Source organism: Prionailurus bengalensis, chromosome A1 (assembly GCF_016509475.1).
Source record: "Prionailurus bengalensis isolate Pbe53 chromosome A1, Fcat_Pben_1.1_paternal_pri, whole genome shotgun sequence".
Taxonomy (NCBI): domain Eukaryota; kingdom Metazoa; phylum Chordata; class Mammalia; order Carnivora; family Felidae; genus Prionailurus; species Prionailurus bengalensis.
The window spans coordinates 140549253-140573075 of record NC_057343.1 but is presented as its reverse complement, the minus strand read 5'-3'; the positions used below and the strand labels follow the sequence as shown (position 1 = coordinate 140573075).

The 23823-nt window shown below is 38.2% G+C and overlaps 2 protein-coding genes across 11 annotated transcripts in view; one reads left to right on the top strand and one right to left on the bottom strand.

Annotated features, from left to right (window-relative positions):
• POLK (DNA polymerase kappa) overlaps positions 1-23078 on the bottom strand; it is a 74302-nt gene extending 51224 nt beyond the window's left edge. For 3 of the 9 annotated variants that reach the window (XM_043592154.1, XM_043592186.1, XM_043592203.1), the window contains exon 1: positions 22961-23072. The gene's annotated coding sequence lies outside the window, so the exon portion shown is untranslated. Of the gene's footprint in view, positions 1-15461; positions 15466-18073; positions 19387-22528; positions 22889-22960 lie in introns of those variants that run through there. The other 6 variants (XM_043592161.1, XM_043592225.1, XM_043592194.1 and 3 more) reach the window with 3 other exon arrangements.
• Positions 23003-23823, top strand: part of CERT1 (ceramide transporter 1) — a 105053-nt gene continuing 104232 nt past the window's right edge. For both annotated transcript variants that reach the window (XM_043592244.1, XM_043592237.1), the window contains exons 1-2: positions 23003-23113; positions 23341-23746. In XM_043592244.1, the coding sequence (XP_043448179.1) occupies positions 23031-23113; positions 23341-23746 (489 nt within the window). In that variant the 5' untranslated portion in view covers positions 23003-23030. The remainder of the gene's footprint in view (positions 23114-23340; positions 23747-23823) is intronic.

Sequence of the window (23823 nt, the reverse complement as noted above, 5' to 3'; positions counted from 1 at the left end):
CAGGGGCTCAAAAAATAATCTGTGGAATGAATGAACTCAGTCATTTTTTTATATCATTTTCTCATTTTATATCATTTTATATCATTTTAATATCATTTTCTCATCCTTTTATTCACATAGCAAGGTTACATAGTTATATTGAAAGACTGTGAGAAAAACTTTTCTGGAGTTAATAAGTTTATAACTTCTTTTTTAATGTTTATTTAATGTTTATTTATTTGCTTATTTATTTTGAGAAAGAGAGAGAGAGAACGTGTGAGCAGGGGAAAGGCAGAAAGAAAGAGGGAGGGAGAATCCCAAGCAAGCTCCACACTGTCAGTACAGACCCTGATGTGGGGCTCAAACTCATGAAACTGTGAGATCATGACCTGAGCTGAAATCAAGAGTCAGACACTCAGCCAACTGAACCACCCAGGCTCCCCTTTTTCAGAGAGAGGAGGGGCAGAGAGAGAGGAAGACAGAGAATCTCAAGCAGGCTGATGCACAATCTGACACAGGATTCAAACCCACTTACTGCAAGATCATAACCTGAGCCAAAACCAAGAGTCATACACTTAACCAAGTTAAGCCATGCAGTCACTCTTAAGGCACCCATAAAATTCTTGTAATTTTCCCTTATTTCAATATTAAATATGTAAGGACAGCTATATGAGTTAAACAACCTTCCATTTTATAAGCCTTATTTTCCTAAGGTATTTGATAGTTATATTAATTTATTAAAACTTTGGGGACTTGTATTACAATATAAGAATATTCTGAATTTAGGGGTGCCTAGGTAGCTCAGATGGTTAAGTGTTTGATTTCAGCTAAGGTCACGATCTCACAGTTCATGAGTTTGAGCCCCGCGCCGGGCTCTGAGATGACAGTTCAGAGCCTGCAGCCTGCTTTGGATTCTGTGTCTCCTTCTCTCTCTGCCCCTCCCCTGCTTGTACTCTCTGTCTGTCTCTTTCTGAAATAAATAAATATTAAAAAAAATTTTTAAACAATATTTTGAATTTACATGTTTGAGTTTACTTGCTATGTTCCATTAATATTCAAAAGATTCTAGTTTATATTTATTCTTTGGGAAATTAAGTTGCCTTGTTAAATTTAATTTCTGTGATTACTTTCCAGTTATATCTAAATGTACAAAAAATTACTGGAGAGAGTTAATAAAACATACTAAGTTTCAGTATATTTTAATTCCTATGAGTTCCTTTTAGTACTATCATTTATGTCTCTGTGGTGAGCCTACTTTTGTTTTTATTGCTTAGTATTTGTTATTCTCAAATTTCTAGAATCTCTCATTAGTCCTGGTTATCTCTATTCTCCCCATTAGTTCTTACTTTAGAAATCCATAAATTGAAAGAGAGAGCTAGTTCCCAGCAGAGATGATCACATAATATTCACAAGAGATGCACAAAAATTATGATCACAAAGTATTTTCCATATTTTTGTGGAAGTGAAATTTAATACTACTTTAAATGGCTCTCTGGGACACGTAGGTGGCTCAGTTGCTTATGTGTTCAACTCTTGATTTCAGCTCAGGTCATGATTTTGCAGTTTGTGGGATGGAGCCCTGGGTCAGGCTCTGTGTTCACAGTGTGGAGCCTGCTTGGGATTCTCTCTCCCTCCTCTCTCTCTCTCTCTCTCTCTCTCTCTCTCTCTGCCCCTCCCCAGCTTGCAATCTTTCTCTCTCAAAATAAATAAGTAAACATTAAAAAAAAAAAGAAATATGTTACATCCTACATTATAGGAAGGAAAATATTTAATAACAGAAAAAGGTGTACAAAGTATTATTTTCCTATCCTGGAAAAATTATCCTTTCACTTACCCCCTGCCACATTGTTCCAGTGTTTTCTTTTTTTTTAATTTCTTTTTCTTAACGTTTATTTATTTTTGAGACAGAGAGAGACAGAGCATGAATGGGGGAGGGTCAGAGAGAGAGGGAGACACAGAATCTGAAACAGGCCCCAGGCTCTGAGCTGTCAGCATAGAGCCCGACGCGGGGCTCGAACTCACAGACTGTGAGATCATGACCCGAGCTGAAGTCGGACGCTCAACCGACTGAGCCACCCAGGCGCCCCATGTTCCAGTGTTTTCTTGATATATTCTCCATATTATTTCTTGATCCATTGCTGCTGATTGTTTCAGTTTCCTATAGCTCTAACTAATCTACCTCAGGTATTTAAAACATTGTAGCAACATAATATTCTTCAAATGATATCTTAAGTAAAACCTCAGATTTTTCCTTAAATCTTTGTTCTATGGATGCTATGCAGCTCTCCTAGAATTTCATCATATATATTCTATCACTAATGTAAAAGAATAAACAGGCAGCTTACAGAAAAGGGAAAGTTAATAGTGATCTCCACTTTTTTGATTCAAACTACCTAGAAGCATCGGAGCGAACACTGATATGTACTGAAATTGCTATCAACTCCAAGACTGCACTAGCAGTGTTCAGATAACAATTGCTGTTTCTTTTTATTTTATTGTAATTGTAAAAATAAACATATAACATAAAATTTACCATCTTAAGCATTTTGTAAGTTTACAGCTCAGTAGTGTTAAGTACATTCACACTGTTGTGCAATCAAATAGTTGTTTACTACTGATGAATTTTAAAAGGTGGTTTCCGTATGAAGCCAGGCTCTGAAAATCATTCTTATTATGTTTTCTGCTTGATCTTATATATTCCTGAAAACCATAAACAAAAAACTAAACATCCAGAAAATACTATTCCAAGATTTGCCAAACATGAGGAAATAATATCAGCAAGAAGTTGTGATTTTGGAGTAATTAACCCAAAATGATTTAAAACACACTTTCCCCTAAACCTAATAGATCAAAAACTCCATATAACCTGACTTCTGTTAGATCATACTGTTAAAAGAACTTTCATTTTAAAACAGTAACAATCCATTTGTTAATGACTATTAACAAATGTTATAACAAATGTTATAAAAATACATTTAAACAGATAGGATATATAAAGAATATCTGATACCAAACAACAGTATCTGGAATTTATATCCAAATCAGCAAAAATAATTATTCTTAATTGATGAGATGACTTCTCATCCCTTCCCAGAGTTATATGCTGTAACTGGAGGGGAAGGAGAAATAATGATTTATTTTAGTGATAATTGTTTTGAAGGTTCAAATAACATTAAAAAGTAAGGTCTATGAAAGGGAGTATAGGTTAGAAAAAGTTGCAAAACATTGACATAGAATAATTTATTACACTATCATCTGTTACATAATGAGTGATTTATTTTAGCTAACGAGAGCTATTAACTCTTGTTAATAAAGGGAAAAAGCAGTCCAGATTAACTGTTACCTATTTTTTTCTTAATGAGATCTAAATATACTGCTTATTTTATAAATTTTTTTTTCAACGTTTTTATTTTTTTTTATTTTTGGGACAGAGAGAGACAGAGCATGAACGGGGGAGGGGCAGAGAGAGAGGGAGACACAGAATCGGAAACAGGCTCCAGGCTCTGAGCCATCAGCCCAGAGCCTGACGTGGGGCTCGAACTCACGGACCGCGAGATCATGACCTGGCTGAAGTCGGACGCCCAACCGACTGCGCCACCCAGGCGCCCCTATACTGCTTATTTTAATGTACAGTACTTAATTAAAAGAGTTCAGTGCTAAGAGACATTTTGATATAGTGCAAAAAGTATATGCTTTGAAGCCAGATAGACCTGGACTGAAATGTCAACTCTAAAACTTAACTAGTTGTGTCTTCCCAGGAAATTTATATGATTTCAAAGTGTATGAATCTTGGTATCCTGTTCTGTGAAACTTACTTCCAGGGGTTGTTGATGATTAAGTGTGTGATATGTAAGGGTCCCTAGCAAAGTAAACACATACTAAGTAAGCATGCAGTAAATGTGGTTTCTCTCCTCTCACTTTCATTCTTATTTATTTCTCTACAATGTGATCAATGTGGCTGCAAATACGGGCATGTAATTGATTGAGAAATCATAGAAAAAAAACAAAAAAAATGTTCATGACTAAATAAATGACAAGTGAAAAAAATCACACACACACACACACACACACACACACACACACACACACACACAGCCACCCGAGTTTAGGGAACTCAAAAGAACAAATGGCACCCACTGCTTGGATCTTGTGATATTTAGTGAACCAACAAGAGAATATTCTTCATGGTTTTTAAGGCTTTACCACTGACATGATCCTAATATTCAAATCAAGGTAGTAGGAGTTACATTTCAGTTTACTTCAAGTCAATGAAGACAATATTAAGATAAGCAAGTCTAGACACATATGAAATTTCAACATTAATGCCTAATACTTAGTATCATACTTAACTGTATGAATAAACTCTCATCATATGTTTGGCATGACTGATAAAAATCACATATAGACTATCTACAATATGCACAGAAATGCTTCCTATTAATGAAGCTTGACAAATAATTTTTAATGTAAAAAATTACATTAATAAACTTCTAAGAATAAATCAAGTTTCAGAATAAAATTTTACTTTTTTTTTACCTCTAAAGATTTTTTTATATTTATTTATTTTGGGGAGAGCACAAGCAGAGGAGAAAGATAGAGGGGGAGATAGAGGGGTAAAGAAGTTCCAAAGTAAGGTCTGCACTGACAGGCTGACACCAGTGAGTCCAAGGTGGGGCTTGAACTCATGAACCGCTGGTTCATGACTTGAGCTGAAGTTGGGCACTCAACCAAGTCACCCAGGTGCCCCTTCAGAGTAAAATTATAAATTAAATCCCAGAATATTCCCAAAATAATCTTTAGAACTCTACTTTAGAACATGCACATTTTGGGGGCGCCTGGGTGGCTCAGTCGGTTGAATGTCTCACTTCGGCTCAGGTCATGATCGCGCAGTCCATGAGTTCAAGCCCCGTGTCGGGCTCTGTGCTGACAGCTCAGAGCCTGGAGCCTGCTTTCAATTCTGTGTCTCCCTCTCTCTCTGCCCCTCCCCCACTCATGCTCTGTCTCTCTCTCTCTGTCAAAAATAAATAAAAACATTTAAAAATTAAAAAAAAAAGAACATGCACATTTAAAAAAATATAAATATATGCTAAATGTTTATATAATCAGATTTTAATCCCTTCATCTAATTCCTCAATCTAAAAATTCACTTGTATTATATAACCTTCACAGGTAAGCAAGATACATCGGCCTCTGGAGGACACCATAATTTTACTTAGAAAAGGGAAATGAATTCCATGCTTTGGTTTCCTCGTGGACATATTTTTTTTTAATTTCTAATCTAGTATTTATTGGAAATGCTTTTTTCTTCCTGACCATGCCTCAAACGTGTGGGAGTCAAAGTAGACTCTGAAATTCACTTATTTAAGAAGAGATTAGAACCATATAGCCTTTACTGAAAGGCTTGAAGCTAAGAATAATAGCAACCTAGTTTTGGGACTTAAAATCTGGATTCTCACTATGTGACTACCATTTTTAAAATGTTAAAATAAAGTATTCATCACTATTAAAGTTAACTTAAATTTCTGAGATTTCAAAACTTTAAACCATAATAGCTTTAGCATATTTGTAAAACTTTGTCAGTTAATATTTTTGCCAAAACCACATTCCCAATGCCAATAAGTTATTATAGTTAATTCTGATCCTCTTATTAAATCTGCCTATAGTATACAGCCTTATGAAAACTGGTCATATGTTGACAGTAGCTTCTAGCATATGAATTATTCATTTCTATAATGCCAAATATACTAAGAAGCAAAATTTAATCTACAAATGAAATATACATTTCTTGATGCTACTAACTTACCTTTAAAAATACTTCATAGATGCTAGGAAAATAAAGAAAAAGGTACAACAAATAAATACTATAATATGTAATTAAATGACTCACTTCTTAACAAATACAACACAGCAAAAGGGATGGGATATCATATACAAAAATGGGTTATAAAAAAAATGTGACTTCCATCTTGAATGTTCTCATTCTCAACCTGGATTACCCACTCTGGGGAAGTCAGCTGCTTTCTGAGGCAGCTCTGACAGGTCATGTAAGTGAGCTTGGAAGTGGAACCTTTTCCAGTTGTCTTCAGATAAGACTGCAGCCCTAGACAACAGCTTGACTGCAACCTCATGATCCAGAGACATCCAGTTAAAGCCATGTTGGGATCCTTGATCCACCAAAACTGTGAGATAATAAATTTATAGTTGACTCTCAAATTCTGTAATTATCTCATTATGGATTAGCACTGGTACATAGATCAAAATGTAAGTAACACTGCTACGAAAAAGTTGTATCTTAAAGATTAGTAATGTTTCATTTGAATAAAAGTGAATAATCTAAATATACTAATAAATGGATCAACTGAATAACTTCTATGCCAAATACCTTTTTCTCCTGGAATTTGTGCAAGAAAAAATAAGACAGTGTTTCTTTGCAGCACTTAGTACAACCAAAATATAAATTTCAAGAGGGCAAAACCTGGTATAGTGGTAGGCCACTGAGCCTGTTACTTAATAACTATATGCTGAATGAATGAATGATGGGCAGGTTAATATACAGAACAGAATATGCTAACCACTCAGTTAAGTCTTTTTAAATGCAGTAATATAAAAAGTAATATTTGGATCTTACAGTGTTTTACATGTATAATCCTATTTAAGAGATGAGGAAACTGAGGTGTAGACTTACATATACCTTAGATAAGGTCAAACAGTTAATAATTGGTAGATTTGAGACTATATTTCAGGTCTAGTATCAAAACATTCACACTTAGCCATTACATTATAAATACAAAGAAGGTAAAACAAAATTATTGAAATCTTATCAAAAAGAAGGAACACAGAGGTGCCTGGGTGGCTTAGTTGGTTATACATCCAACTTCGGCTCAGATCATGATCTCGCGGTTCGTGAGTTCAGTCCCCATGTAGAGCTCTGTGCTGACAGCTCAGAGCCTGGAGCCTGCTTTGGCTTCTGTGTCTCCCTCTCCCTCTGACCCTCCCCTGCTCCTCTCTCTCTCTCTCAAAAATAAATAAACATTCAAAAAAAAAAAAAAAAAGGAACAAGGGTGCTTGCGTGGCTCAGTCGGTTGAGCGTCCACCTCTTGATTTTGGCTCAGGTCATGACCCCAGAGTCACGGGATCAAGCCCTGGGTCAGGGTCCACGCTTAGCATGGAGCCTGCTTAAGATTCTCCCTGACTCTGCTCCTCTCCCCTGCTCGCTTTCCTTCCCTCTAAAATTGAAAAAAAGTGGGGGGGGGGAAGGACAGGTTTTTTATAGATTTCATGGAAGTAATGTGAAAGTGTCATAAATAATAGATAAAATATCATTTATTACTGTAATAGAAAACACAATTTATGGTCTAAACTTATTTTTAAATGACATCATTATTTTGAATACTCTCTAAAAGCCTAAGAAATCTTCAAATGAAGAATATGAAACAAGGAAACTAAAATGAAACTATAAAAATATGATGTCCATTCATACTTTACTAAAATACATTTGGAGATCAACTGCAGATCTTCTTAGTGATCCAAAGTGTAATATCTTCAATAATCATGGCATCTAAAACAAAGAGTTCATTTCTACCAGGGATTGCCTTATGTAATAATTTCCGTAAAAATCAATGATCAAAAACACCCTATATTTCTGCCTATGCATTGCTATGCAGAAAATAAAGGGAAAGCATTATTTATAAGAATTTTCTCTGAAAATGAGAGCTTCCTAAATCTTGTCTTTGTACAAGTCAAAGTAGCAGCAAAAGTGATTTCTCATTTTCAATATTGTTAATGGTTTCTTCCTTTTTCAAGGTGTAGCCAACTTCTCTAAAGCTGGGGTGGGGGGAGGGATAAAAATAGAAAGCATAAAATTCCATAAAGGTTGGCTACACTAGCTAAAAATACATCTGAATAAATGGTAACTAACACTTTCTAACAACTTAACATATGTCAAGCAGGTACTAAGGGCTTAAAAAGCATTCTCTCATTTATTTTTCTCAATTACTTACTAATTTAGGTGTTATCCCAATAAAGTATATATGTTAGTAAAACACATAAGGAGACTGAACTTTAGAGAATTTATGTAATTCATCCATGATCACCAGAGGCGTCCAAGCTGAAATTCAAATCCAAGATTTTGTCTCCAGAGCCTACAATTTTAAAAATGTTTTATTTATTTTGAGAGCAAGTGAGCAGGAGAGGGGCAGAAAGAGAGAGGGGGTGGGGGGGGGAGAGAATCCCAAGAAGGCTCCTCACCATCAGTGTAGAGCCTGATGCAGGGCTCGGTCTCATGTACAGTGAGATCATGACCTGAGCCAAGATTAAGAGTTGGACACTCAGCCTCAGGCGCTCCTCCAGAGCCTACATTCCTAATCAGTATGCCAGCAGATTTATTTTATCTTTATTCTTGAAAGGTATTTCCATCAGGTATAGAATTGACAGGCTTTTTTTCTTTCAGTACTTTAAAGATATAGCTTCACAATTTTCCAGCCTCCATTATTTGTTAAGATCATGATAGTTCAAATTGTTGTTCTTTCTATGTAATGTGCCTTTCTGACTGCGTTCAAATTTTTCTCCTAATTTTTGGTTTTCATCAGTTTGGCCATGATGTGTCCAGGCACATCTCTTCCTTCAAAGGACAGAGCTAGACCAGGTTCCTGTATTTTCTGTGAACACTTTCCCTTACGCCTGCTTCTTCATGTGCCCTTTTATTTTTTATTTATTTTTAAAAAACATTTATTTATTCTTGAGGGAGAGAGAAGGAGACACAGAATCCAAAGCAGGCTCCAAGCTCCCAGCAATCAGCACAGAACCCGACGCGGGGCTTGAACTCACGAGCCATAAGATCATGACCTGAGCCGAAGTCGGACGCTTAACCGACTGAGCCACCCAGGTGCCCCTTCATCTGCCGTTTTAAATATCTGAAAGATTTTCTCTGTCCCTTGATATACAGCAGCACTGCCTTCCTCATCCTCTTCCACCCCTATAATGCATATATTTACATTTTTTTCCCTAAAATACCCCGTTAATGAGGAAGGAAAAAAATACTTTCCATGGCTTAAAAAATTCCCAACCCTTTTTTCAAGAATATCACTAACAAAATGTTTAAATTACACACCTATTTAACTTCTGTCTACAGTATCATACACTAATGTTAATCACAAAATAGTTTGGGTTCTTATTCCATAAAAAAAACTAGCAATAATCAGTAGAAAGAAACAGGGGTATTTTTGGAAAAGGCCTTCATCTCTGGAATTTACTAGCATTTCTTCACTTCACACATCTTTTCACATGTCTGCTTCAGGGAAAAAGTAAATATTACTACATGGAGGGCACTCATCCTCTTGACTTCACTTTGGTTTTTGATAATTCTCTCAGATCATGATTTATAAAGTGTGGTTCTATCATTAAATGCTTGTTATGGTGGGATGCCATAATAGCCATGCTTTTCTTATGTATAAAAATTAACTATTCTCAATGGGAAAATATTATAAACTTTATAAATGATTTTTTATATATCAAATTTTATACTTTATATATCTATTTTTTAATGCAAAAATTCACTGGATTGGATAAAGATAAATGAACTAATTTAACAATATGTACTTTGATTTTTAAGATGAATGCCTCATTTGGTCAAATTATTATTATTTTGGAATTACAATGGTTAACACTTTCACTTGAGATAGGAGAAAGAAATACAAACTAGTTTGTGTTCAGTTATAATATAAATTAAGGAACAAAGTTATATTAACCTCTAGTATACAAGGATCTATTAGACCCAGCTTCAGTTTTTGAATTTCTTCTTTGAAATTTATTATCAGCACTGGTATTTCCTATCTTCCAAAGAAAAAGAACTTAGAAACCTTCTGAAGAACAAAATATTCATTTTTTAACACAATAAAGTTCACTTGATGCTTTTATTTTTTTATTTTTTTTTTCAACGTTTATTTATTTTTGGGACAGAGAGAGACAGAGCATGAACGGGGGAGGGGCAGAGAGAGAGGGAGACACAGAATCGGAAACAGGCTCCAGGCTCTGAGCCATCAGCCCAGAGCCCGACGCGGGGCTCGAACTCACGGACCGTGAGATCGTGACCTGGCTGAAGTCGGACGCTTAACCGACTGCGCCACCCAGGCGCCCCACTTGATGCTTTTATAAACTGAAGATACATTATAGTGATCCCTTTAGAAATGGAAAATGTATTATGTTATTTTAGGGATCTTATTTTCCTGTATCTTGAGTATTTTGCTACTTCATTATCCTAGGAATTATTTAATCATTATTCACAACTTATGCTAAAAGGTAAAATCATAAGAAAATGAAATAATGGAATCACCTAGAGATGACCTGGTAGTGAAATAAATCATCACTATAACAGCATACTTCAGTTTTCTAATTGTGTTGCCCACTATATTATATCTTTGAAAGAAAGCGTAAGAGAAGTACAGAGACACCATTTTTGCAAGAGGGAGAGGGAGGTAGAAACTTTCACTGATGAAAGCTTTTAATAAAAGCTAAACATAGTTGAAAGTTCTGAATTTTACATTTTCTGCCCATACTGAGCACAATTATTAGACAAATCAAAAGATGAATGCAAAGAAACTTACAGCACCCTACACTATGAGGATGCTGAAATTGCTCATTATTTTGCTTGACTGATGCAAGCAAAATTTCAGATCATGAATTTTCAGATGACTCAAATAGATATTTTCTCAAACTTAAGAATCAATGAGTAAACTTTTTTAATTTTTATTTTATTTAAAATTTTTTAGTTCTTAATCTTTGAGTTTAATTATTAATTATTGCTACAATTGATCCAACAATTAATAATACATTTCTTGCTTCTGTGTAGGTTTAACTTTTTTTTTTTTAATATAATTTATTGTCAAATTGGCCTACATACAGCATGTAAAGTGTGCTCTCGTTTTTTGGGGTAATTCCCGTGGTTCATCGCTTACATGCAACACCCAGTGCTCATCCCAACAAGTGCCCTTCTCAATGCCCATCATCCATTTTCCCCCTCCTCCACCCCCTCTGATCCACCCTCAGTTTGTTCTCTGTATTTAAGAGTCTCTTATGGTTTGCCTCCCTCTCTCTCTGTTTGTAACTATTTTCCCCCCTCCCTTCTCCCATGGTCTTCTGTTAAGTTTCTCAAGATCCACATATGAGTGAAACCATGGTATCTGTCCTTCTCTGACTGACTTATTTCACTCAGCATAATACCTTCCAGTTTCATCCATGTTGCTATAAATGGCATGATTTCATTATTTCTCATTGCCAAATAGTATTCCTTATAAACCACATCTTCTTTATTCATTCATCAGTTGATGGACATTTAGGCTCTTTCCATAATTTGGCTATTTTTGAAAGTGATGCCATAAACATTGGGGTACATGTGCCCCTATGAATCAGCACTCCTGTATCCCTTGGATAAATTCCTAATAGTGCTATTGCTGGGTCGTAGGGTAGTTTTATTTTTAATTTTTTGAGGAATCTTCACACTGTTTTCCAGAGCAGCTGCACCAGTTTGAAAAAAAAAAAAAAGTATTGTTTATTTTTGAGAGCGACAGACACATAGTGTGAGCATGGGAGGGGCAGAGAGAGAGGGAGACACAGAATCTGAAGCAGGCTCCAGGCTCTGAGCTATCAGCACAGAGCCTGATGCAGGGCTCAAACCCATGTAACTGAGAGATCATGACCTGAGCAGAAGTTGGACACTTAACCAAGTGAGCCACCCAGGTGCCCCAGCAATGAATTTTTAAGAAAAGCAAATATGGCATTCCTATCCAGTTAGTCATCCAACGGGAAGGTCTTCATCACACAGTATTATGCAACAAGAATTTGGAATATCCCAACTTGCTAATAGGACTATGGCAGTGTTCTTTCATCCTTTATGGTATTTGTGCACTAAAAGTTATTTAACACAGTTTGTAAGTCAACAAATGACTAAGATAGATGTGTATGCAAAGTCAGGAAGGAAATAGATGAAGGAAATAAATATAGAAATGAAAATCTTATTTGACTTGTACTTCTAAGTAGTGTTTATAAATATAAAAATGAAAATATTTTACAATTATGGAGGAAAGAATATGGATGACTTCCCTCTAAAAAGATTATGAGATGTCAAAGTTTTCAACAGTTATTGAAAAAGTTTCAAATGTTATTACATTTTGATATTATAAGCCCACGATAAAGAACCAAACATAATGATAAGCTAGAATCAATTTAAAGATGCATATAATATCTGGAATCTTTATTTATAGGATGCATAGTTCCCAGGATTGTATATAGACATTGATGAGCAGCTACTTGCTTTCAAAGGACATTCATTACTCATTTCAGGAAAATATAGAATAAAAATTTGTTTACTAGGTCTCAATATTTATTACAATTCCCAATAAAGTTACTGTCCACTATCCCTTGCTTGTTACTTCTCAAAATTACTCAAAAATATAAAAAAATATGATGACACCCATGACTATTTTTCCTGATATACTAAGAGTTAAAGCAATATATAATTCCTTTATCAACATTAGACAAAAGAATGATTGTAAATTAGATCACTTAAATTATTTATGGATAATTAAGACACAGACCTGCTGGGGCACCTGTGTGGCTCAGTCAGCTGAGATTCAGACTTTGGCTCAGGTCAATCTCACGGTTCACAGGATCGAGCCCTGCATCCGGCTCTTCGCTGACAACATAGAGCCTGTCCACCTCCCTCTCTCTGTCACTCCCTGGCTCTCTCTCTCAAAAATAAACAAACATTAAAAAAAAAAAAAAAAAAAACTTAAAACAGACTTGCTAGCATACCTCTTTAGTCATGATAGAAAAAAAATTGAAAACTGCCTACATAATACACCACTGCAGCTTAAAAATGTGTGTGGATGAATTTTCTTCCAAAGAAAAATTTCAAACTAAAGAAAACTATGCAACAAACTAGGATGTAATTGGGCTCTAATAGATACTCAAATGTTTAATCATTTCAGGATAATAGTTGTCTTTGTTTTTGGGGTTTTTTTAGTCTAAAATCAATTTTATATATATTGAAAGTATATTATAAGTCTCTGAGTTTCAAAGTCTGAGCTAGACTATTAATTACCTTGACTTTGGTCAACTTATTTAACTTCTATGAACATTAATTTCTTTATATGTAAAATAAGAATGTGTACTTTGCAAGATTTTTATGAATACTAGATGTAATAGATGTAAAACAACGTCTAACATTGAGTAGATTCTTAACAAATGACACTTGTTCCTTACAAAAAGCTAGGATGGAATTTGGTTCTTTAGTCTCTCATTAATTTTAACCTGTTAGTTACTTTTCTTCTCAGCCTTGTTAATTGTGGTTCCTACAGCTTCCCTTTAATCATCAACCACCTAAACTTACTTCATTCATCTTTAAATATTTAGTGAACATTATGTGATAAGCAATTTAAATCTTTACTTGCTCTTTAATAATATGGTCACTATTAAAACCAAATCATTATCTTTATACACTTAAGTATTGCCTGTATTCCTAGACAGTAAAATGCTAGAAAACAATGAATCCATGGAATATGTGGTATATATCTCTTATTTTTAAAGCATCCCAATCAGGATCATCATAGAGCAGGTCTTAATACCTTAAATGAGGAAGAAGATAAGCTGTATGTTCATAAACTGTACCACCATAACAACATGTATAGTTATATAACAGTATTTTTCAGCTTACTTGACTAAGGAGAAGAGGATCTGAAATTACAGTAAAAGTGAAACAATGAAAGGGCTGGGGAGAAAAACAGGAAGCAAAACACATTTACAAAATAACTATCATGAGGATCCTACAAATATTTAAAAATACCATACTGCTTAAATAGTCTGACTTTAACAAAAGAACTTCTCAATGTAACAGGAAAAGAGGTTAAAAGTTAGAGACTCAAAAGCTTGAGGGTAAAAAACAAAATGTGTACATGGAGAGAGTGGATATTAATAGCACTGTTCATCCATAATAGATGCATACTGTGTACTTTTTAGACTAAAGGATTTTTTACTGTTATAGTGAAACCCATGAAATACCAAATACCCCTGACAAGTTTTTATCCCACAAAACCAAACAGATGTAAAATAAAAGATAAAGGAATACAATTTCAATTTTATTCAACAGTAAGAATGAATATTTCTGCTTGGAACATGCCTGGCTTGGCTCTCCTCTGTACAACATGAAATGAGATAAAAGGGTAGCCCTACATGCCCTTTGAAATTCTGTTTCTGAAATCCCTGTCTTATTGCCAAGTATTAGAACTTTCTATGGGATATGACATATTCCTAAGTAAGTGCATGCAATGCATTAAGGTTATCAGTTGAGTACACCCCCACCCTATACAGTTGTCCTTGAGTTGAAAATCAATATACAAGGGAGTCCAAGACATATTTACAAAGTCACCTTAGGGATCAGAGTAACAGAATAAGACCTAGCTGTATACCTATAATATAATAATAATAATTGATGTTAATAAAAGTCTTTTGACCCAGAGTGTGGGTTAAGCAAGAAAAGTAAGCATTGACAGTGCCTGTGCTCTATATCAGGGATAACTTAACTTACCGCTACTAATCATTTAGAATCATAATTATTCCCCTTGGAGGAAAACAAAAATATGAGATTAAGATGTAGGAAGAAAACATCAAGCCTCTTATTTGAGACCAGGATACAAAGAGCAATCACAAGGCCGGAAAAAATGTGAGAGGATTAGGGGCTCTTGGGATACTGGGGCAGGAAACAAGAGTGAAGTAAAAATTAAGAGTGGGTAGAACATAAGCTTCCTTTCCTTTTTCCTATGAATCAATTAAAAGAGGATGGAAGGTTCCAATACAGATTTTTTCTCCTAGCTTCTCACTCTTTCTCACCTATTCCTTCCTCTGCTTTTCCCATCACTGCTGCCAATGACTGCTATGGTAGAGAAGTAATACAAGAGGGAAAATATTAACAGACAGTAGTAAAACACAACACATATAAACAATGGTAATGCAAGGGAAGGGGAGAAATAAGGAGAAAGAAAATAGTATCAGCATATGCAGCAAGAAGAGAGAAATTCTGCAGCTGGCTGGCTGTGAAGACCCTTCATATGGAAAGAGTGCACATAATCTGGTCAGATTAATTACAAGTTTTTTATTCAACTAGATTTTATGGTCAATTTTTGGTCTTTTTCTTTCACCAAGTGCAAAAGCTTGTTCTACTATTCAAAAAATCTGATAGATCTTGTGAAAATGTGTTAAGGAAGCATAATTCAAACTTGGGATTCATGAAGCCATAAAGGGAAGACTAACACCCACATACCACTTGTGGAAGCTTGCATAGTCCACCAGGAAGATTTCCCCTTTGTCCAGCAATAGCAAGATGCCCTCTTCAAAAAATCGCCCAAGCATTCTGTCCACACTGCTCCTGGGCACTTTAAATTATCTAAAGGACTATCTGAGGTCTTCTAAACGGACTGTACTCAGCTACCCACCCATCTCATGAACACAAATATATCTTGGTAATGATTTGCAGGTTTTCCCACTGGTTTGAAGCCTTTCCATGTAGACAAGCTACTACTTCTTCAGTAGCTAATATCCTATTGGGAAAAAATCATCCCTATTTGGGGAACCCTACCTGAGCTCCACAGTGACTGGGAAACCCATTATGCTGGTCAAATATTACAGCAAGTCTATGCTGTTTGGCCAGTTCTACAGCATTTTCACTGCTATCATCCTCATTGTTCAGAACCAGTCACACCAACCAACTGCATCATCAAAACTCAACCGGCGAAATTTGTGGAAACCCTCCAACTAACTACCGTGGCCAAAAGTAGCACTGATGGTCCTTCTAACGCTCAGATCCACTCCCTTTGGAACTCATAAGCTCTCACCCTTTGAGATAATTACTGGATGCTCTATACCCCTAGCTTCCATCTTTTTTGACCTGCACCTAATAAAAGGAGCTATACTTAACATTGCAAAAGCCTAATTACATCCCTCAAAAATAATCATGCTCTAGTTGAACAGTCTTTTGACATCACATTCTTGGGAGATGAAAACTTCAAACACCAGACAATGCAACCTGAGGATTTCATTTCTTGGAATAGACATCTCCAAAAAGACTCTCTTCAACCACACTGAAAAGGTCCTTATCAAGTGTTATGAACCAATCCTTGTACCACTTAACTACAAGGAACTGACTCCTGAATTTATAAGTCTCATCTAAAGATAGCCCGAACGCTGACCGGAATTGCCATCCACTGCTGACCTCAAATTAAAGATTTCCAGGAAATATGGGGCAGCTGGGCAGTTCAGTTGGTTGAGCGTCCAACTCTGGCTTTCACCTCAGGTCAAATACCTAGGGTTTGGGGATGGAGCCCTACGTGGGGCTCCATGCTGACAGCACAGAGCCTGCTTGAGATTCTGTCTCTCTGTCCCTCTGCCCCTCTCCCCTGCTCACTCTGTTTCTCAAAATAAACTTAAAAAAAAATTTAAAGATTTCTAGGAAATGAAACACAGGATACTGAAGCAGACAGCTTCCCCAAGATGACAGGATCGGGCCTGTATATTCTCTCCTTTCTGCTTTTTCTCATTTCATTTTCTCCTTTATCTATCCTGATGAGATGATGCCCTCATTCGTATTTCCCAATCCCTCAAAAAAAGGGGAAACCTTTCTGACTGTTGGACCTGTCCATGAGACTTGCAACCCTTTAGTCTTCCTCAGAGCAAACTTTTCCTTCATCTCCAGTGTGACCACTAACTACACCCACACCCCTCTAGATATTACAGGGTCAAACTTCTACAACCAGGTTTTCCTGTGCTTTGCTTTGAGCTGTCTGCTATCCTAGCTCTCGATGCAACTAATCACATGGTTCCCTGTTCTTTCTACTACTACAGGTCGGCTCACTATAACAAAACAACCCCCCTCTGCACACCCTTCAAGAATAAAGTCCATAGGGGCATCTGGGTGGTTCAGTCAGTTAAGCACCTGACTTCGGCTCAGGTCATGATCTCACAGTTCGTGAGTTCGATCCTCAGGTTGGGCTCTGGGCTGACAGCTCAGAGCCTGAAGCCTGCTTTGGCTTCTGTGTCTCCCTCTCTCTCTGCCCTTCCCCTGCTCTCTCTCTCGCTCGCTCTCTCTCTCTCTCTCTCTCTCTCTCTGAAATAAACATTAAAAAAAAAAAGAATAAAGTTCACCGAAAAGGACAGTTTCTCCCTAATTGTTCCCCAACCACCACTGACCCTTGGTTCAAAGGTCCAATTGAATAATCCCAACTAATGGCATTAATTAATAATCAAACCCTAGCAAAAGTCTTATGTGCACCACCTGGTTTTATCTGTCTGTGGCAAGTGGACCACTCAACGGGCCAAAATACATAGTTGGCAGATTAGAGGCTTACTAACTAGCCCACAGACATCCACTATAAAAATGAAGCCTTCCGTTGGTCCTCCTACTGGTCTTCCCCATCAAACCTTCATTATTGCCTTACATGGGAACTCCCAGGAGGTATACATTATTCTGGATTTGCCTCCATCATAAGGGCACTTATCCCATTGGTGGCTGTTCATGCCAGTGAATAAATGATTAAGAATCTCTCTCTGTAACTGGGAAAACTTGCTGATTCCACCAGTAAGGCAGTAGCAGTCCAACAACGATCACTTTACTTGTTGGCTAAAATAGTTTTGGATAATTGCATAGACCTTGATTACTTACTTGCCAAACAAGATGTTTATGAAATAGCAAACACCACAGGTTGCACCTAAATTCCTCTGGAGAAGTAAAATCCCAAGTTCATAAAATTATAGAACAAGCATACTGACTACCACAAATTCCACCTGACCATCTACGGCCCTTTGATCTCTTTAGCTGGCTATCTTCAGGTCTGGGCTCCTGGTTTAGAACTAATATACAAACTAGGGTCATTATTCTTATTTATTTTGTAAAATCATTTTTAGATTATATACTGTAGCCTACCAAACCTTTGTAGAAATGGTATACTCCAAAGAGTGATGCTGGTTCAGCATTTCAAGATGATCTCCAACAGATACAACCTAGTAAGATACAGACTTTAAATGGGAAATGCCTGAGAGTTCTCCCTCTTACCTCTAGTCACTCAAAAGTGGCCTCAAAGTTTTCCAATCTGCAGACATGACACCCAGAAAAGGTCCTTCCTGGCAGTGATGGACAAAAATGACTCTAATAAGGAAGAAATGGCCCAACTCTTGATCAGCAATGCTTTTAAAGAAAATTCTTTATCAAATGGGGGAAATGTGAAAATACATTAAGGAAACCTAAAGTAAAATTGGAGTTGGGAAGTCATGGAGAGAGGACTCTCACAAACTCATCACTCATCATAGCTTGCATAGTCCAGCAGGAAGACAGAAGATGGCCTTCTGCTGTCAACAGTAAGCTGCCTTCCCCTGCAGCCAATGAGAAGCCACCACCACTTCAAACACTCATTTCCCCCAATGAACTTTTGTAGAAAATAACCCCTCCCAACTTCCTCCTTTCCTTTATAAACGGAAGATCTTCTCTGTTCTCTGGACTTGCCTATGGTTCCCCATGGTTTGTCACAAACTACAATTTCTCTGCTATTCTTGAATAAACTCAATTTTGCTGGCTGAATTACTTACCTTTTTCTTTTAGAAAATTGACAGTCCTTTAAAGTTCATTCATAGACTAGTATACTTGGGTTGCTTACACTAGATATAAATGTACCTGTTATGATCTGGGTCTAACTGGAAAACTGTTAACTTGGAAGATATGCACGCCAGATGTTGATTATAGATAGGTAAAATACAATCTTTTTTTGCACCAACAGAAAAGATTAAGATACAATGGGGAGCAACCACTTCAGTATTCCTATATTCACTTTACACACTTAGTATATCCACTTTTGTGAATACACCTGCAAGGATATTTTACAATAATTCTGTACAATATCACAAAAGATGAAAACATGAAAATTTCTTGTAGCCCTTTACATTTTTGAAACTAGTGTTTACTTGTTCAGAAATGGACATAGAGAGGCGCCTGGGTGGCTCAGTGGGTTAAGTATCGGACTCTTGATTTTGGCTCAGGTCACGATTTCATGTTCATGGGTTCGAGCCCTGCATTGGTCTCTGTGCTGTCAGCATGGAGCCTGCTTGGGATTTTCTTCCCCCCCACCACCCCCGGCCTCTCCCCTACTTGCTCTCTCAAAAAAAAAAGGGGGGGTGCCTGGGTGGCTCAGTCGGTTAAGTGTCCGACTTTAACTCAGGTCATGATCTTGCGGTCTGTGAGTTCGAGCCCCGCGTTGGGCTCTGTGCTGGCAGCTCAGAGTCTGGAGCTTGTTTCAGATTCTGTGTCTCCCTCTCTCTCTGACCCTCCCCCGTTCATGCTCTGTCTCTCTGTTTCAAAAATAAATAAACATTAAAAAAAATTTTTTTATATGAAAAAAAAGGACATAGACACATTTACTACCATAAAAATGAATATCCATTTTGATAAACATGCAAATATCCATTTACAAATGTATTTAACAGCATAATAGTTGGGAATATATATAGTAATAAACAGCAACTAGTTAAACTAATGTCATTTATTAAGTTAGTATAAATATGCATCCAAAATCATGATTATTAAGGATGGCCAGCTAGGATTCATACTCAGGAACTTGCTCACCCTGAACTAGCATGAATCACCATAGTGGCACAAACTACATGGTTCTTGAACAGTCCTGACAGGAACATTGAGAAGCTAATATGATCAATTAGTATTCAAAACATGAAAAAAAAATGCATTTAAAGGAACAACCAGTTCTGGTTAAATTGGAAAGGCAAAGAGACTTGAAGAGTAGCTTTTATTTCTAAACTTGCATTTAGGGGACATGCTGAATGTCACAAACACAGTAACAAGTCATAAAAGATCTATCAATTCATATTATTTTATTTATTTATTTTTAAAAAGTTTATTTTGAGATAGTGCGAGCGTGACAGAGGCGGGGGGGGGGGGGAGAGAGAGAGAGAGAGAGAGAGAGAGAGAGAGAGAGAGAGAGAATCCCACACAGGCTCTGAGCTGTCAGCACAGAGTCCAAAGTGGGGTTCGATCTCACCAACTGTGTGTTCATGACCTGAGCGGCAACCAAGAGGCCAGAGGCTTAACAGCTTAACCCACAGAGCCACCCAGGTGCCACTATATTATTTTAAATGTGACAAGATTCATTACATAGCTTACATGATAACTTCGTATAAGGAGATCAGCAAATAAGGACAATCCTTTTTTCTTTAAAATTCCAAATAGCTATTGTTTTAACTAAAAAGACCTGGGGCAAGTGGCCTACAGAGATGCAGGATTAGAAAACAGGATTAAAGAAGAGAGTTTTTCATTGCCAGTCTGTCATTTACCTTCTCTTAAATAGTATTCAGCTATTAAAGTTACATGTGTACCTTTCTTACCTTGTTTTCTGTTATAATCTCCTTAAAGGAAAAGCCCCCATGCCCCTCTTTTTTAACTTTTTACTATCTTAAAATCACCCAGTCATAGTATCCTGCACATTGTATGTTTGTTAAATTAAATTATTAACTGGAAGATGGGATATAATACCTGAATTATATCGAATGAATGCCTTATACATGCTGAGCACTATTCTAGGGACTAAGGATCGAAAATAGTTATGAAAAAAAATGGATGAAAAAAAATTTTAATTCCTGTCCCCACAGAACTCACCTTCTAGTGGAACAAAATAATATATTCAGTCTAATACATCCATTTAAACATTTATCATGTGCTTTGCCCTTGAATAGAAATAATATGTTTGGTGTTCAACAATGGGACTTTCATACATGTTAAATGATTTATTTCTCAGAATGCCCCTTCTCCCACTCCTATAGTTACAAACAGACTACTACAGTGAAACAATTTCCTACTGAATAAAGTGGGAACCTCAGAGATGTAAGTGATTATGGTTGCAACCACACAAAACTTAGCAATGCTAAAATATGATAAAAAGTTCAATTTCAATATAAACATATTCTATGCTCTCATGATTCTAAGTTGCATTATGAAGTAGATTTCTCAAATTCACAATCATTCCCTTAAGACTAATGTCCTTTTAAAACTCAGAGCTTAAGGGGCCTCTGGGTGGCTCAGTTGGTAGAGCAACCGATTCTTAATTTCAGCTCAGGTCATGATCCCAAGGCTGTGGGGTCCGGCTGAGCACTGAGTGTGGAGCCTGCTTGGGATTCCCTCCCTCCCTCTCTCTCTCTCTCTCTCTCTCTCTCTTTCTCTCTCTCTCTCTTCCCCACTTCCCCCCTAGCTCGCCCTCCCTCTCTCTAAAATAAAAATAAACAAAATGAAAATAAAACCTAGAGCTTTAAAGAATCAAATATTACATCTAACCATATGTATTAGGTAATCAAAAGAGAAAAAAAAACTTAATTGCTGCAGTATTCAAAATTCTAAAGACATAATTTAGTAATTCAATAGAGGAAAATATGCTACATGGATTTTTTCTCTTTTGAATGACAACCTTGGGATTTTGTGTTAATTAACAGGTTGTCAAAGTATTTTCTAAAGCGTTATCTCAAGGTTTTATTCATCTGAATGGCTGTTAATAATGATTACTTGATTTTACAATGGAAAAACAATCTGTAACCTATTTATTTACAACAGACTCGGCGTCTATAAGCATCAGGCAAATGAAAAGTTACCACAGGTCCTTCTCAGACAATTCCTATCATTCTGGTTTTTCCCAAAGATCACAGTTAGTTGGCCTCTATCTTACCAGAGTTATTTCTGACCACTGTGCCTTCTCCCCTAGACTCAAAATTTCACTCCCATCCTCAGTCCCTGCAGTGCGCAGGTACTCTAAGGTTTAGTAACGAATTTTGTTGTTGGCAATCATTAGGAAATTGACAAGACGTAAAGAACTGAAGCTACAAAATTAAAGATCTCACAATAAAAATTATCCTTATAATTTATGTAAAAATAGATCAAGATCTATTATATCTTCTTTTGGTCTTCCTAATTCTAGCCTTAGGAAAAAAAAAATTTTTTTTTAAATTTTAGAGAGAGAACGCGTGAACAGAGGAAAGGGGCGGGGGGGGGGAGAGGGAGAGAGGGAGAGAGAGAGGGAGAGAATGAATCTTGAGTAGGCTCCACCCTCAGTACCAGCCCAACCGGGGAGGAGGGGTGGGTGGCTGGATCCCATAAGCCTGGGATCAATCAGCACCTGAGCCAAAAGCAGGAGGCGGACACTCAACAGACTGAGCCACCCAGGCACCCCTTCAATTCTAGTCCTATTTTGTCTAATCTCTTATTATTCAATAAGACTACTGCATTTTGGTTTTTCTCGTAAAGCTTCTACTCTACAACCTTCCCTACGTCTCAGAGATAGGTCCGTAGAGATGGTTAACCTAGCTCTCAGGAAGATACTTAAAACTTAAACTCCAGGCTATCATTTCACATTCTCATTTTACTTTTAAAATTCCACAAACGTCATTTATTCTTTGATACCCTCAACTTACTTTCCACAAAAAGGACACTCTGTAAATCTAATAATGCGAAGTACTTGCTCACGTTAGAAGTGACTGAAAATTCTTCCTTCAAAGGCGGGAAACGTCAAGCGCTAAGTTTAACTTCTCAAGAGCGAGATGAAAGACCGTCAAAATTTGCAGGGGGGTGGGGTTGGCAGAATGAAACCTCCTTCTCACTAGAAAGGTCGCAAACCCCTGGCCCGTGGTTGAAGCAGAAGAGCCCCGTACATCCCCACCCAGGAAAGCGGCTCGATACTCCCCGGCTTCCAGGAAACCGCCATGGAAGGCAGGCCCGGCATCCTCAGCGGAGAGTTATCTCACGTCCGGGCCCGCAAGCTCAGCAGGCTCGTCATAAACACTCTAGGCAGAGATAGAATCGTGGCCGAGGAGGTGGGTCACACAACTGTCAAACGAAGCCCTCCCACCACTCCACCGGTCCCTAAGGATACGAGCCTTCCTGGCGCGGAGCACTCACCCGTTACCTCAGGATCGTGACTACAACTCCCAGGCGACTGAACGGCCCAAGGAGCAGCGTCTTTCCCAGAATGCAACAGAACGGAGACCCCACCCCTTCTCCTTTCTCCGCTCCTCCCACCTTTCTACCCGGCGTCACCCGGGAGAACCGGAGGTAGGGTGCGGGAGGGGACCTCCAGCCCTCGGCGTGATTCGTCAGACGTTGGGAGGGGGACGGGGCGGGGAGCAGGGGGAGAATGGGAGGACGAAGGGGAGGGGAAAGGGGAGGGGAGGGTAAATAGTGGGCCAGGCAGGAAGATGGCGGCGGTAGCGGAGGTGTGAGTGGACCCGTGTCTCTGCAACTGGATTTTCTTTCCCCTTCTTTCCTTTTCCTTCTACGAGATTGGCATTGAGGGGGCTGAGTTCGGGTGGTGGCGCCGGGCGCAGCGCAGGGGTCACGGCGACGGCGGCTGCTGACGGCTGGAAGGGCAGGCTTCCTTCGCCGCTTGTCCTCCTTCCCCGGTCCGCTCGGTGTCAGGCGCGGCGGCGGCGGCGCAGCGGCCGGACTTCGTGCTTCCTCCAGCTCCCCCCGGCGCCGGAGCGGGCACTCTTCCCTTCGCCATCTCCCGACCCTTCACCCCGGCTACTGGGCGCCTCCTCCGGCGCAGCTCAGGGAGCGGGGGCCGGTCTCCCGCTCGGCTGTCGCGCCTCCATGTCGGATAACCAGAGCTGGAACTCGTCGGGCTCGGAGGAGGATCCAGAGACGGAGTCCGGGCCGCCTGTGGAGCGCTGCGGAGTCCTCAGCAAGGTGAGCAGCCCGCGCGTCCGAGGGCCTCCTGCTCAGACTTCACCTGCTGTGAGGCAAGCCGCTGAGGGGATGGGGTG